Below are 14,516 nucleotides of genomic sequence, written 5' to 3'. Positions count from 1 at the left end.
GTGAGAATCAGTTGCAAGAAGGAGGACTTTTTTGGACAGGGGGAGCCGTTAACCACATGACTATAAACAATAATAAAAAAAACGAAATGAAATAAATACACCGTTAAATGGCATGCACCTCAGTAGATAAGAGCAGGCTGAAGATGGGACTTTTTTTTAAATTACCCAAATTTTTAGAAAGCATTGGCAAATTTTTTGCGAAAACGTTAAGTAAGAATCAAGAATTTCTTGAAGGATAGAGCAAATTTTCTTTGTAAAAATTTCTTTTGTAAATTATACACAAATAGTTTGAAATCTTCCCCTCTCAGGGGAATTCTGTCTAAGTGCTGTTGGAGTTCATCCATGCAAACCTGTGCATTAAGTGCCAATTATACCATTTCTACACACATATATTTGTGTTAAGTGGCTTTTGTTTTTTGTTTTTTAGAGGGAAGGGGCACATTGTTTTTGTCAGACTGTACTCACAGCCGGCTAAGTGAGCAGCTACTACGCCTTTTATAAGAGTTCACAACAAGTGCTTTGCTCACATCAGTGCATTGTCCTCCGCTGGGTCAGACTCAACGTGCACAACAACCTTTTTAGACACTTATAAATGCTCAGCATTGTCAAAGTGTTGGACGCATTTCATGCGTGACGACCCCCCCCCCCCCCCCCCCCCCCCGGACATATAGTTGTCCCGGAGGGGGGGGGGGGGATGGTGTCCTTTCTAGAGCTTTTCCCATTGGCCGTGCATACCTGCCAATCAGGCCGAGGGAGCTACAAAGCTTAACGTGGATAACCACTAACCACAGAGGGGACAATTAAGATTGTATGCAACGGGTAATAAATTATTCTAATTCTAATTACATTGTGTTTCATTCATAATTTAGAATAAGATTGCGTTGAAATCGTCTCAACATAATGATTAATAATATTAATATCCAATTAACTTGACCCCCAAAGTCAGCCAAAAGAAGTGGTGCATGCCATTTTAAAAAACCAAAAAAAAGAGAATAATCCAAGAAAAATAACAAAACAAAATCAAATAAATAAAATGTACAATACATTTCATAAACGGAGTGAATCATCGTCATTTCATCTGAACAGAGAGGTACAGTTCTCACAGGCTGGGTGAGCACCAGGCAGTGTTAGGAGCGAAGAGCAACATTTACCACAGAGCACAAAAACATGACAACCAAAAAGCTGTTGACGTCTCCGTCGGTCTTTTCCTCACGGAAAACACCAAAAAGAGCCTCTTTTTTTTTTTTCTTGTCTTGAGAGGGATATTCGTTCCCCGCCTGGTGCAACGGGATGAGAGTGTTTCTACCCCCGGTGCTTCAGCGGCGAGGGGAGGGAAAACACCGAGACGACACGACACGAAACTCAACTTGTTCAAGCCGTCGACCATTTCTTTTTTTTTTTTGTCTTTTTTCGTTTTTAAGTCTTGGAGGTAATCGAGAGGAAAACAAAAGAGTTGTTTGGGTCCAAGCTGCAGCCTTTTTGAAAGTCTTCACACACTAAAGCTTTTTTTTCTTCTTCTTCTTCCATCTCTCCGCCCTCCTGATCGCTCTCTCTGCTCCGTGTCACCCAGCGAAGAGCTACACTACATGCATAACCGGCAAAACAGATTTTCTTTCTCTCTTGTGTTTTTGCTTTACTTTTGAAAAGTGCCATTGTAGAAGTTTAGCGCCATAAGTTCCGAGTCCCAAACCCAACGTCTTTCTGTCCTTCGTCACGAGTCGTTAGCAGGTCTATCTACTCACATGGCCCCTCCCCTAGACAAAGAATTAGTGAGAGAGCGTGTCTTGTCCTCCTGTCTGTCTACTATAGGTCCAACAGGAAATTACCATATTTAAAAACCCACATCGTCCGTCTCAGTAACCCTGAGTTAAAAATGAGGAGAAAAGAAATCATCCAGAATCACGGATTGGCTTTTAAATCATCGGTCATAATAATTTATAATATATTAAATCTGCTTTTCCCTCGCTTCTATTAACTACCCCTCCCCACTGCATATTGCCCTCCCGCCATCCCAAAACCCCCTCTATAAATGCACATTGTTGTAATAAACTGCCGTTAAAACTGTCTTTGAGGTTTGAGGGAGAATAATTTCTTCTAAAAACTCTTCAGCTAAGCCGCTTAAGTTTGATTTCTTTTTTTTTTTTTAAAGGAAGAAAGAACAAAAAAAAACATCAGCAATGTGTTGTTGTTAGCTAAAAACCCATTAGCGTAGGCTAGCTAAAGCCTTGTACAGGAGCTAGGTAATCAACTGGATAGCAGCAGAGTTTCACATTCTGATCCTAAAAGGCCTTCATCCAGTAAAGATCTCCATAAAGGGGATGAGCTCACTTTGGTCACCGTTTGGAGGGGCGACCTGAAGGCGACTTCAGCTTTCCAGGATCAGCAGTGAGACACTGATGGAGGTCCATGAGGTAGCATTCCGCCTTAAAAAACAGCTGATCCATAATCGGATTCAACCTAAACTTGTCTCTTGGCAAAAAAAAGAAAAAAAGAAGTGTTTTAGAGCTTTCGCGGATCTGATTATGGATCAGCGTACGCAGGCGATGTGCACCTCCGACCCGTTACGAGGTTGCGACTGGGCTTCAGAGACAGACCATAATAAGTGCATGATGCGAGGGCAACAATGCCGAGGTAACCTGGTCTGTAAGCGCCAGACCCAAAGTGTAGTGCAAAAGAAAGCAAATCGAACGAAAAGGATAAAAGACAGAGTAAAAGAAAGTCGATTATAGAAGTCAGTAGTGTCCACGAAACTCACAAACATGCATCCCTGAATGACTTGTGTGTCTTCTCTCATTCAAAAAGGACGGGGGTTAATGTTGCCTTCGTCCGCACAGAGATTAACAGAATTTCTTAAAGGAGGAAAGAAAGGTTTGCAGTTAAAGCGTCATGGCTACCTGGCAATAAGAGGATGGGTTTTGATTCAGAACCCTGGTGAGGAATACCAATGGCATGATTAAACCTTACAGTTGGCTTCAAATGTAATAGACAGTTCACTTACCAATTTTCAGCTAGTACTCGGTGAAAGAGGGGAGCAGTAAAGGGACTAATTTGTCAGTTGTTGTTGTTTTTTTTTAAAAGGAGTTAATTTTCAATCTTCCCCTCATTTGTTTCCCCAAATTGGAAATTGGTCCAAAGCCCAAACTGCATTTATAAGCAGCGATGGTTCAGTGTATCGAGTTCAGAAAAGAGGGGGGGGGGGAATTGGGTTTTTGGGGCTGGGGATTATCAGCATGCTTATGGAAATTTCATTAATTGTCATTTAACGAATGTCTTTAGCTGCATTTGTCAAGCCCCTGGATATAAAAGCTAAACAAATGCTTAAACGGCATCGCGTGTTAAAAACCAATCCGTTTAGTCGTTTATCTCCAGTTTGTTTTAAGAATCCTCCTCATGTTATCCCTGCGTTTGTGCTCACCCAGATACTGCAAAGTAAATTGGCACAAATAAAGCCCCATCCGTTTTCAAATTACTTAAGTCATTTGACTGAGGTTTACATGTGTACGTCGTTTAGTCGATTGGTTTGAAATTGTCATCAATCTCTTCTTTTACATTGTCCTTGAGCTCAGCAGCTGCCAGCGGCGGGCCGTCGTCTCCTGGGGTTCCGGCGGGCGTGTTCTCTGACTCTGCAAGAGGAAAATCCTGGCCTCCTGCTTCCATCTTCATCATCAGCTTGAGCTTCTTCTTTGGGGGGTTCTTCAGGGTTCCCAGGCGCTCCTTGACCTTGTACTCCAGGGTGCTGTGCGGGATCCCGTACATGTTCTGAGCCTTGGACACGCTCATCTTCCCGCTCATCACCACCGTTATGGCCTCCTCCAGGATCTCGGTGTTGTACTGGCGATAACGGCCTCTCTTCTTCCTCGGCTGCTTGGAGTTTGGGTCCCCTTCCGCGTCTGAGGTGGAGTACGCTGGCCCGGAACTGGAGTGGTCCAAGTCAGAGCTCCAGTAGTCCGCCGCCCCATCCAGCAGGCTTCCAAGGCTTCCTCCCCGGCGGTTCTGCTTGGGCAGGATGGCTCTCAGCTTCCGGCTAAGGATGTTCTCCCCGTGGCCACCGCCCCCGACCCCCATGGGGCCGTAGCCGTACAGCTCAGAAGCATGGTCCCAGGAGAGATCCATGCCACGAACTTGGGGGATCTTTAGGTCGACAGGTGGTGAGTGACCCTGGTCCCGCTTGCCCTCATTGTGGTGGTGTTGGGCCTTGGAGACCTGATTGTGGTGGTGATGGTGGAGGGAACTTTTGAAGGAGAAGGCTCCGTGGTGGTTGTGGTGATTCTCCAGGAATGTAGGCAGGTCTTTGAGGTCACTGAGGGCCCCGCTCAGAGCTCCACTGGCCTGCTTTAGCTTCATCAGGCTTTCGAGGTGGGCCTTGCTTCCCCAGAAAGAGGAAGAGCCCTTCTGGCCAAGCAAGGCGTAGGACTGCACGTGATTGAGCAAGCCGGCTGACTCTAGATTAGCCAATGAAAGAGCAGCAGGCTGGCTCAGGAGGCGATGCTTCTGGCTGAGGAGCTCTTCCTTGATACGCAGCGAGCGGGCCAATGGCGGCTTGAAGGAGTTGGAGTTGACGTAGTTCTCCCCCAGTCCGTCCTGCAAGCTTTCCTGCAGCAGGCTATCTTCGTCCACCTCTGTCAGGGTATGTTCCACTTTGATAGAACGTCTGAATGGAGGAAACAAAAAACAGAGAACAATTTAGGATATCTCGTTTTGTTGAGACCGAGGTTTGATGCATATCACATTTTGTAATTTAAGATTATAATCGTTAATGTGTAGCTAGAAATTTAATTTATTCATCATTTGACTTTTTACCACCTAAGTCGGTTCACTCAAATCACAAACAGAACGTAAACACTAACAAATTACATTTGAGCAACTCAACAGCAGTGTCTTTTGCCAGAAACAACATTTTGAGATGAACCACAGAGCTCACTGTCAACAGCCTTTATTATCTACTTATGACTATTTGTGTTCCTCGAGAACAAATATTTAAAAAGTGATGTCTGTAGATTGTCCAGAGAAACTGCTGCACTGTTTCTGGAAAGACACGTTGTAGTTTTAAATGCAATTTGTCAATGTTTTACAAATAAAGATTTCTCTATTTTACCTTTTTTTTTCGGACTAATCTTTATCGTCGAATGCTGGATAACGATCCAAAAAGACTACGCCGCTTCCTGATTCAACTGTTCGCGTCTGAACACGCGCAACCTTTTGACAGCAGTCTTAACTTGATGAGCATTCACATTCTGAATTAAGTTTCTTGAATTGCGCCGTGTTGGACGAACACACACTGCGTGTTCTTGCCCACAGGCACTCGTCTACCAGCATCTCACATTTCAACGTTTAAAAAAAATAAATAAATGAAAATCATCGTTGAAACACACGTCTGCACGCAAAGTGCCTCCAATTGAACTGCTGCAGCCAATTTTCCCTACTGCTAAGTAACTATAGCAACAGAGGAAATGCTCCCTTAGGTTCATAATACCAGGAAACAGCTTGTCAAGTCGGAGGATGGCGCTGAGGGAGGAGGAACTTGAGGGAAACACTGCGTCTCTCTCCGTTGGAGACACAGTCTGGTAGCTACAGCGCGACTGGCTGTGCGATGTGGGGAGTCCTCAGCGGGAGCTTTCAGACCGATTACCACAGTGGGCGGTCTCCGGCTCGCTGAAGACAATACAGGGTTAACGAGAGGCTTTGGAGTCTACACTCCTAATAGAGCGTTCTGTTACAGTAAGCACACAGTCATCAGGGGGGGGGGGGAGGCTGCGCCACACTCCTAATGGAGGATCTGAGGATTCAATGTGGAAATGGAATTTGTAGAAAACAACAGAGGGGGATCCCCGGTGAGACGGATTGAGAGATTGTTTCAGAAGCAGGTGTGCCTTCTGAGTATCAGATGTGTTTTGAAGGAAGGTAGTTTGATCCTGCAGCCAAACTTCAATTTATTTATTTATATTTTTATTTATATTTCTTTTGAGCCATCGGTGGACTTACTGAAAAACTTTTTTGTGGTTTGTAGCTCCTAAGAATCACTTGACCAACCTACTTAAAGATCGGAATCATAGTAGTGTTTTTTAAACGAAAAATAAATTTTATATATATATATATATATATATATATATATAAATAAAAAAAATAACTTACAAACAAAAGAAATGCAAATCAAACGCCATGTAACCTGAAATACACACACTAACCCGGTGCTTGTCTGACTATCAAAGATTAATTGATGTTAGTGGTAGTGGGACTACAGGCTCCGCCTCCTCCTGTAGTTAATATTACATGACCTGATCATTAGAGACTCCCGGTGAGGCTCGGGGCCTTTGGGGCCTTTGGGGCCTTTGGGGCCTGTGGGGCCTGTGGGGCCTTTGAGGCCTTAGGACCCTCAGGCGTCCCGTCCTGGGGGTCTTCATTTTGATTTTAGTCCTATTGTGGAAAATACATCACAAGGTTTATCTTCTGGGTTTGTGGAGAGTCAGCACTCCAACTCCTGGTGTGTTAGAGTGAAAAACCGAAGTCTTGTGTGCCGAGCATAATAATCAATTAAAGACCAGAATTATCCCTTTGAACCCCAAGTCCATAATTCAAAATGTCTCTTTTTGTTTCAACCCAAAACGAGTGTGGTAAACACTTTGTTTGGTAGTTTAGCATCATCTCTCTTTTCACCAGGAAGAACCCCTCGTGGTCACGGCGGCGACGGCGGACGCTTGGGACTCGTGTTAACCGTTACGTCAATGCAACCTTTCTCCAATCACAGTTCGGAGAGCAACTGGAGGTGCATCCGCTTCCACGCGATGGGCCGCAGGTTATCCATGCCCACGATCTGTATCGAACCTCCACTAATCCATCTTTGACCTCCGGATCAAAAAGGTATTCCTGGAAATGGCAGGCAGGCGATTAGCGTCGAGCGGTTACTCCCTCGTGACGCGCAAGAAGCGAGCGCGGTGGCTACCGATTCAAACATGACTTCGAGGCAGAGCACACATCCATCAATAGATGATCGGGCCTCAGCGCTGAGGACTGTCGATAAATCCGCCGACACGGAGACGAAGAAGAAACAAACGGAGCAATCAAAGCCTCCGAAACGTGTTTGACACATATTGCCGTTGAACTCTCACTTTGAGGCCGGAGGGGTCTGCGTGATGAACAGTTGCACAGAGGCAGGTACGGCCCTGCCGCGGGATCGATGGTACAGCCGAGGCATCGATCGGCCGGGGCGAAACCCGATACGCGAGAGAGATGAAAGGTGGGAGGCGTCGGCAGGACCTCGCTCGAGGACGACGACGGGGAAAGATGGAGAGTGAGCGCCCCCTCGAACGAGGGCGACGCCCCTTTAAAGAGCCGCAGAGCTTCACAAGAGTCGAAACACCAACAAGTGGCTTCTAGCCTCTCTGCGACCTCTGGAACTCAATCTGTGAACATATCACCAGAGGACACGATGAGAGGAATACGCTGCATCTTCCAAATTAAGCGCATTGGGGGTTTAACTCGAGCCCAGTGGTGCTGCTCCATGCTTCCTTTTATGAAAATGTGTTACAGTCTTACTGGATCTTTTGTAAACTTTCTCCCGTTTTACTGCATCTGATTTGAAGTCTCTTGCGAGGGTGGGTGTGTTGCCGTAATGCGCCGCTTGCCGTCGGTGCCGCGATGCGTTCATGCCGCTATAAAGCTACGTCGTCGAGACTTCAGAGACTTGGAGGAAGTTAAAACATTTTAGTTTTTATTTGATCCCGTTTAATTTTTTTTCTCCCTTTTGTTCCATATTTTTATGCAACAGTATTTTACAACCTAAGAGTCAGGTGTCACAGCTCTTCACCGGCACTTGAAAGCAGCGCGCGCACACACACACGGCATATTCGCAGCCGGTGGGTCGCCGGTTCAAGTCCCCGCACGGACCAAGCACAGAGCGAGGACTGGAGAGCTGCCAGTTCGCCTCCTCAGTACTTCCGAGGGGTTCAGCGAGGCGCTCCCAACACTTGGATGGGTTGAATGCTTCATTTTAGCTGTGCTATGTGTTCCAATAAAAGTAGATTTACGTTTGACGAAGTAAAAATGTCGGCACAAGGAAAAGTGTTTGTTCAGGGCAGGCTGAGGAAGGACCCACCGGTCTACGTTCTGTTGTATCCTGCTATTCAGGATGTGACGGTTGGTCTTTGTTGGTATTTGTCCCGCCCCTCCTCTATTGTGATTGGACAGCTGGACAATGACGAGGGCAGCGTTTTCTTACACAAAGTTGAAAACATTTTTAGCTGTCGGCGACCGGAACACAAACACCAAAAACGTTCATCGCCAGTTGCAGTTATTGCGACAGCCCTTCGCAGTGTTCCCGGGTCTTGTTGCACATTGAGACATCTCAGATTAAGTTCACTAGCTTTACCGAGGGAGCCGTCTTTTTGTTAAATCTGAATTATAGCTGCATGGACACGCAGGGGATCCGCACATTCATCTGACAACTCGATCGAATCCGCCAGTGACGGTTGTCATCGTCTCGTGAAATCAATCTCTCTCAGGCTTCACTGCGGTTTGGCATCTGGATTACCAATCTGAATCAGAATCAAGAGTGTAACATCATCCCCTCGGGCCGGATCTCCACGCTCCACGCCGAGCGCTCTTTCACTGCAGAAGCACAAACTGCCGCGGTTGCTGTAACCTCTACACTTGTTGTTTTTAGGCGCGTTGACCGGCGGCGCTCGGCTAACAGAGGCCAGTGTGACTAATTCTGTTGGCTTACCCTTTGACCCCGGGCTCAGGGGAGAAGCCGGGGAAGGTTTTGTGGTTTCCTGCACTCTGGTTCTTCTTGGTGGAGAGGTCCAGGACGCCGTCTGAGGATAAAACAACCACAGAGAGAGAGAAAGATGTAACATGACGGAGCTCAAACCCTGTTCCAAACTCTATCAAATCCATTTCTGTGAAATATTAAAGTGATTATTGAGTTTATTAAGAGTCTCTATGACTTTAACAGCTAGTCCTGCTGCTGTCCAGTGCAAAACAACCCAAAGAGGACACTAGTCAAAACATTTAAAAAAAAGATGTAAAGACAAGTTCCAGTTCATTTCTGTCCAGCAGTTTTTATGCACATTTAAAATTTTCTTATACAGATTTGACAAAGTGCAATGGGAAAAGGCTAATATTAATATATGCATTAATATAACTTCTAATATTTGCAGAACCACAGCGGATGGATTTTCTGGAGCTTGTTAAAGGAGCAGTGTGTGGCTTCATTCTAACTAACAAAAACTATGTGATTATACACTAATGAAGACAAAGTTATGAAGAGTTGATTAACCTGAGCAGTTCACTATATTGGCACCTCTTCTATAATAATAATAATAACTTAATAATGTTATTTATAGAGCACTTTTAAGTTTACAAAGTGCTTTAAAAGACAAAGCAGCAAAAGAGAGCTCAACACACTAAGATGAGAGTTAAACTCGAATAAAACAGAACAATAGATGAAACAGTAAAACCAATCGATACAATAAAACAACAGCATTGATAATAAAATAAAGCATTAAAGCGACGACATCACTGTAAAAATGTGTTTTAAGAAGTGATTTTAAAGCCTCAGATCCTCAGGCGGTCTACATTTCTTCTGGATATAGAAGTTTTGGGAGGATGCGTTTGATTTTGGAGATGGTTCTAATTTGAAGGAAACGGAACCGGACAACTTTTGTGATTTGAAGCTTAAATCTGAACACATGTTGAATTTGTGTATGAATTAAATAATTTGCCAAGGGAGGTAAGATAGCTGTTTTTATTTATGTATTTACCTTTTAATAATCTTTTAATACAACACTCTAATAATCACGTGTGTTCATGTGAGTTATATATGAGGCAGAATGCTGTTGATCTGATTGCACATACAGCGTCTGCAGCTGCTTATTTATGTGAAAACGACTGAATTAATGAATTCATCTTCTTATTTCTGTGCTTAGATGTAATGTGTGTATATATATATATATATATATATATATATATATATATATATGCCGTGTGCTTCAGAACAGGTGGACTGTCTGTGACACTTCAGCAAGGGACTCTGGGAAATATGGCGACATGCTGCGTGTGTGAAATCACAGTTTATTTGTGAATATGTTTGTCGGGGAAATCGGGTCACCACACGTAGAAAGAGACACATCGTCATTACATCATCAGCCTCATTAATATTCGACTCTGACTCCGACTCTGACATTATTTCCATGGACACCTCAGAATACATCCTCCATGTATTTCTGGACTTTTTTGGAGGTTTTTTAGGACGTGCGGTCACCCTGTACGATGGGATATGGATGAAACACTAACGCATCCGGAAAAAAAAAAGAAGCCCGACACTAAAAAAAACAATACAGCACACACAGAACCGATGAACTCATCTCAGAAATCAATGTGTGTGTTATGCTGCTGTAATAACTAAAGTGCAGGAGACCTTCTGACCCCCTCTAACCCACACAACCCTATATGACATATACAGTATATGTAACAATATTTATATATATATATCTATATGTATATGGTGTACAGGACTCGGGACTGCCGCGCTAATCTTCAGGCACTTTTTTTGTTGTTTCATCGGACAAAACAGGAAACACGAGGAGATGTTGAAATGGAAAAACCCTGCAAAGCCCGGAGGGGACACCAACAGATCAATCCGCTCATGTTCACGGTATAGCATGTATGCACATCGATTACACGCATGTGAAATGTTTATTAATAACTAGGAACCAAACCACTCTCTCGTGTGTTCGCAACATTTTTGCTCCGGAAAAAAAAATTCACAAAAAGTCACGACGTCTCAAGGGACAACAGCCGTGATTGGATCACACTAATGAGGTCCTCTTCTGAGCTAACCAACGTGGAAAACTGGCGTCTCCATCTTCGTTTGCATGCTCGTTTTTACATAAAACGTTAGCAGCCGCAATATGAACTCTCTGCGTTACAGTATTAAAGAGTTACAGGACAAAACTGTTTCCTCATCAATATGCAGATTCACACAGGACAGGATTCCTCAGCTCTGACATGGTGAACTGACGGTTCAGGCTTTGTTTTTTTGTGACACAGATAGTCACCCAAAATCATCTTTATCTATTTTCTTAAACAGACCGTGACAGGGAAGCATGCAGCTCTCTGGAGTCATGTGATGTCGTCAATTATATCTCAATTCTATTGTCATTGTTCTTTATCTTCCTATATATACGTTTGGATATATATTTATATCTGTACATAGTAGTTAAATGTTTATGCTTATACTTTATTTCCTGTTGAGGGTTGAAGTGCTGAGACTGAACCGTACGGTAAACGTGCCTTTACACCAAAACGATGAGCTTAAAGAAGCTAAAGAAATCCATTCTAAATTGTTAATGTGAAGTTTGATTGGTGTAATTTGTAAGTGTATGTTTCAGAGTCAGTCTGAGTCAGAATTTGTCTCAAAGGTGTTCACGTGTGTGAGAGAGAGATAACGTGAGGTGGATGTATACGTGCCTAAATCTTCTTTTTTTGTAAAAAATTGAGGCTTACTGTAAGCAGATTCCAAAAAGCTGGTATTAAGAGAGGGTCACACTGCGGTTGAGGGTTAAAACAGCAACAACCCTGCAGCCCGTTCAGTGGAGGAAACGTCCGACCCCCTGCTGGTTATGTGTGATTAAACGTAGATTGAGCCCACGGCTACATTTCAGAGCTCAGCGCTGCAAAGGCTCAGTCCAAAAAAAATAATGACGGCTTTTCAGTGATCTGTTCATGAGCCGACGGTGAATGTGTTGAGTCTCTGCGTAGAAAGAGAATCTGTGAGAGCAGTCGTCTGTCCGACGTGAGTTAACCATCGGACGGTAAAACGCGCTCCGTGGTCATGACGTTGTTAACAAACGCTCGCTGTCACGATGACAGAAATACGACTCAAAAAATGCAGAATATGCTCAAAAGCACCGGTAAGATGACAACAATGTGAAATTGTTATTTAGCAAAGTGCACATATACTTTAATTACGAATGATAAAATGCTCCTGATCAGGTCCTGATAAACCTGTGTGTGTGTGTGTGTGTGTGTGTGTGTGTGTGTGTGTGTGTGTGTGTGTGTGTGTGTGTGTGTGTGTGTGTGTGTGTGTGCATGTATTAATGGCATTGTGGGGACTATATATATACGGTCACATTGTGGGGACTGCCCTCAGGTGTTGGGTTAGATATATTTTTGTTAGGGGAAGCCTCCAACAAATGAATGGAAGTCAACATGATGTCCTCATAAGTGACAAAAACCTGAATGCGTGTGTGTGTGTGTGGTTGCTCTCACCCTGCTGGCTGGGGTCTGGGTCGGCCTCGCTCTTTTTGACGGAGAGGTCCAGCGGGCCGTCCTGGTCGTTCATGAGAAGCTTGCTGAGGACGGGATTCTGTGCAGAGGCAGCGGCCGTACCGCCTCCTCCTCCTCCGCCGCCGTTACTGGCTCCCACGCCGTTGCTGCTCTGGGTGCAGGCGGGTGCTGAGGCGGCGGCAGCGGCAGCGGAGATGGGGCTGAGGCCAGGCCCCGGGGTCGGGGACGGGGAGGAGGAGGAGGCAGACGATTGAGGGGAGCTTGGCGCGGCCAGGGGCCCAGGCGGGGAGCACGGGGCCAGAGACGCCGCTCTCGGCAGGCTTTGGTCCTTCATGGTGCCGTTGGGCAGGGGCGAGTCGTCCTGAGTAGTTTTTGAGGTATATTCGGCAGCGAACTGGCGGATCATTCGCTGCATGATCTCACGAGCCACTAGAGGAATGTGAGGTTCTGAGAAACTTGGGAGGTCTGGAGAAAAAAAAACACAGAGGGACAAACCTGTCAGCAATCACGTCCTCCAGGAATTCCCTCAGTCATTGCCATGTTCATCAGTTTATTTCATCCTGAAAATGTAATCCCGATGCTGTGCTGAAATAATCCTAAAATCACTCAGAAGCACCACTTAATCCGGCCTATTGACCGCGGTGAGAGCGCCATGATATCCGTGTGCACAGATTACCGCCTGCCACCCCTCCGCTGGAGCTTCCATACCTTCTCCCTAAATTTTCCCAGGATTCTCTTTTGTTTCCACTCTTTCTGTGAGCACTTTGTGACGGCTAGAAATTGTCCGTCGGATCAATTTACGCCTGAAGGTTCAGCGGTGATTTGTTCTTGAACCACCGTGTTCATTAGAATACACACACACACACACGAGGACGGACATCGTAGTTTTCATAACGATCCAGGATACCGTACAGTAGTGCTGAAAACACACTCAATCCATTAACTAAATTAATCACCAACCATTTTCATAATTGAGTTATTATTGCTCAAACATAAATGTCAAATACTCGTGTGTTTCTAGCGTCCCACGTTTTAGCGCTGGCTTCTTCTTCTCTGTTTCATACTGGCATAAATTCAGACTCTTTGTGTTTTGGACTGTCGGACACAATGAGTAGTTTGACGACATTGCCTTGGGCTTCTGGGAAATTGTAATGGCCATTTTAACAATTACCTGAAATGTATAAAGATTGAAATTATAATTGAAAGATTAATAGCTAATTGTAAGCTTACCCTACAGTAGTGCACCAGCAGTTTTTATTCTTTGCTACTGCAGTACATTCCACACCAGTGGGTTAAGAGACGGTTTTTGATGATTATTATACTTAAAACTAGCTGTAAAGTACATTTGTACTACTGTATCAGGTAATATTGTATCATTGGGAACTGAGAATTCCTGTTGAGAACCGGTTCCTACTTGTCTCAAGTTCAAAATTGAAGTACTCATTGCAGTGAAACATAAATTAAAGAACTATTTCAAAGTGCCAGAAGACAACCAAGAGTCTGAGAGAAAATACAGACGTCAAAACCAAACTTCCAACGATCCCCCGCTGCGACAAAACAAGCCACCATCAACCACTCTTCATAATACACATTGAGAAAAACAGCGGCAAACACTCATTTGTTATTGATGCATTAATCTGGCATTGTCCCAGATAAGTCATCTGCACTTATCTCTTCATAACCAACGGCTATATTATTTGGATACGTTCATGCGTGCCAATGAGTCAAACCCTAAATCCTCCAAACAATACATTAGCCCAAAAAAATATCTAATCCTGAAAGCTATGCTGAAATAATCCCCAAAAAACTCCCATATATTCTGCACTGTATATAAACTGTACATGCAGCACTTAATCCTCCTTATCGAGCGAGGTCAAGGCACCATAATGTCAGAGTACAGCAGGTGCACGCTGCTATTTTCAGCCATGCCTTACACATATGCTTTCCCAGCATGCTTCCTGTTTTTTTATATCTGCACCGAGTGAGTTGTCCGAACGTATCGCCCAGTTTTCCCTCAACTCCTCTGTAGCGGTTGTGGGGATTTTCATACCGTAGCTTGATTGCAGTTTCCATCACATTGTGCGCTCCAACCACAGGCGCAATAAAGTAAATGTGTGTGTAACACAACTGATCATCTAGAGTTCTTGTTCACTTGAACTCTTTACTCTGGAGGGCCAACAGCAGCCTGAGGGTTCTGGTTAAGTGTGGGCTCAAGACTAAAGGTGACTTCT

At 44.4% G+C, this 14,516-nt stretch overlaps 1 protein-coding gene across 1 annotated transcript in view; it reads right to left on the bottom strand.

Annotated features, from left to right (window-relative positions):
• Positions 1-692: 692 nt before the first annotated feature.
• The window catches only part of lcor (ligand dependent nuclear receptor corepressor), a 67,680-nt gene continuing 53,856 nt past the window's right edge, over positions 693-14,516 (bottom strand). The window contains exons 5-7 of the mRNA XM_068704376.1: positions 12,268-12,750; positions 8,720-8,810; positions 693-4,651 (exon numbers count right to left, since the gene is read on the bottom strand). Coding sequence (XP_068560477.1) covers positions 3,508-4,651; positions 8,720-8,810; positions 12,268-12,750 — 1,718 coding nt within the window. The 3' untranslated portion in view covers positions 693-3,507. The remainder of the gene's footprint in view (positions 4,652-8,719; positions 8,811-12,267; positions 12,751-14,516) is intronic.

This window comes from Cebidichthys violaceus, unplaced genomic scaffold (genome assembly GCF_023349555.1).
Source record: "Cebidichthys violaceus isolate CVI_PGR_0920_01 unplaced genomic scaffold, fCebVio1.0.p SCAF_90, whole genome shotgun sequence".
Classification (NCBI taxonomy): domain Eukaryota; kingdom Metazoa; phylum Chordata; class Actinopteri; order Perciformes; family Stichaeidae; genus Cebidichthys; species Cebidichthys violaceus.
The sequence above is the reverse complement of the archived record's forward strand: the minus strand, read 5'-3'. Positions and strand labels throughout refer to the sequence as shown.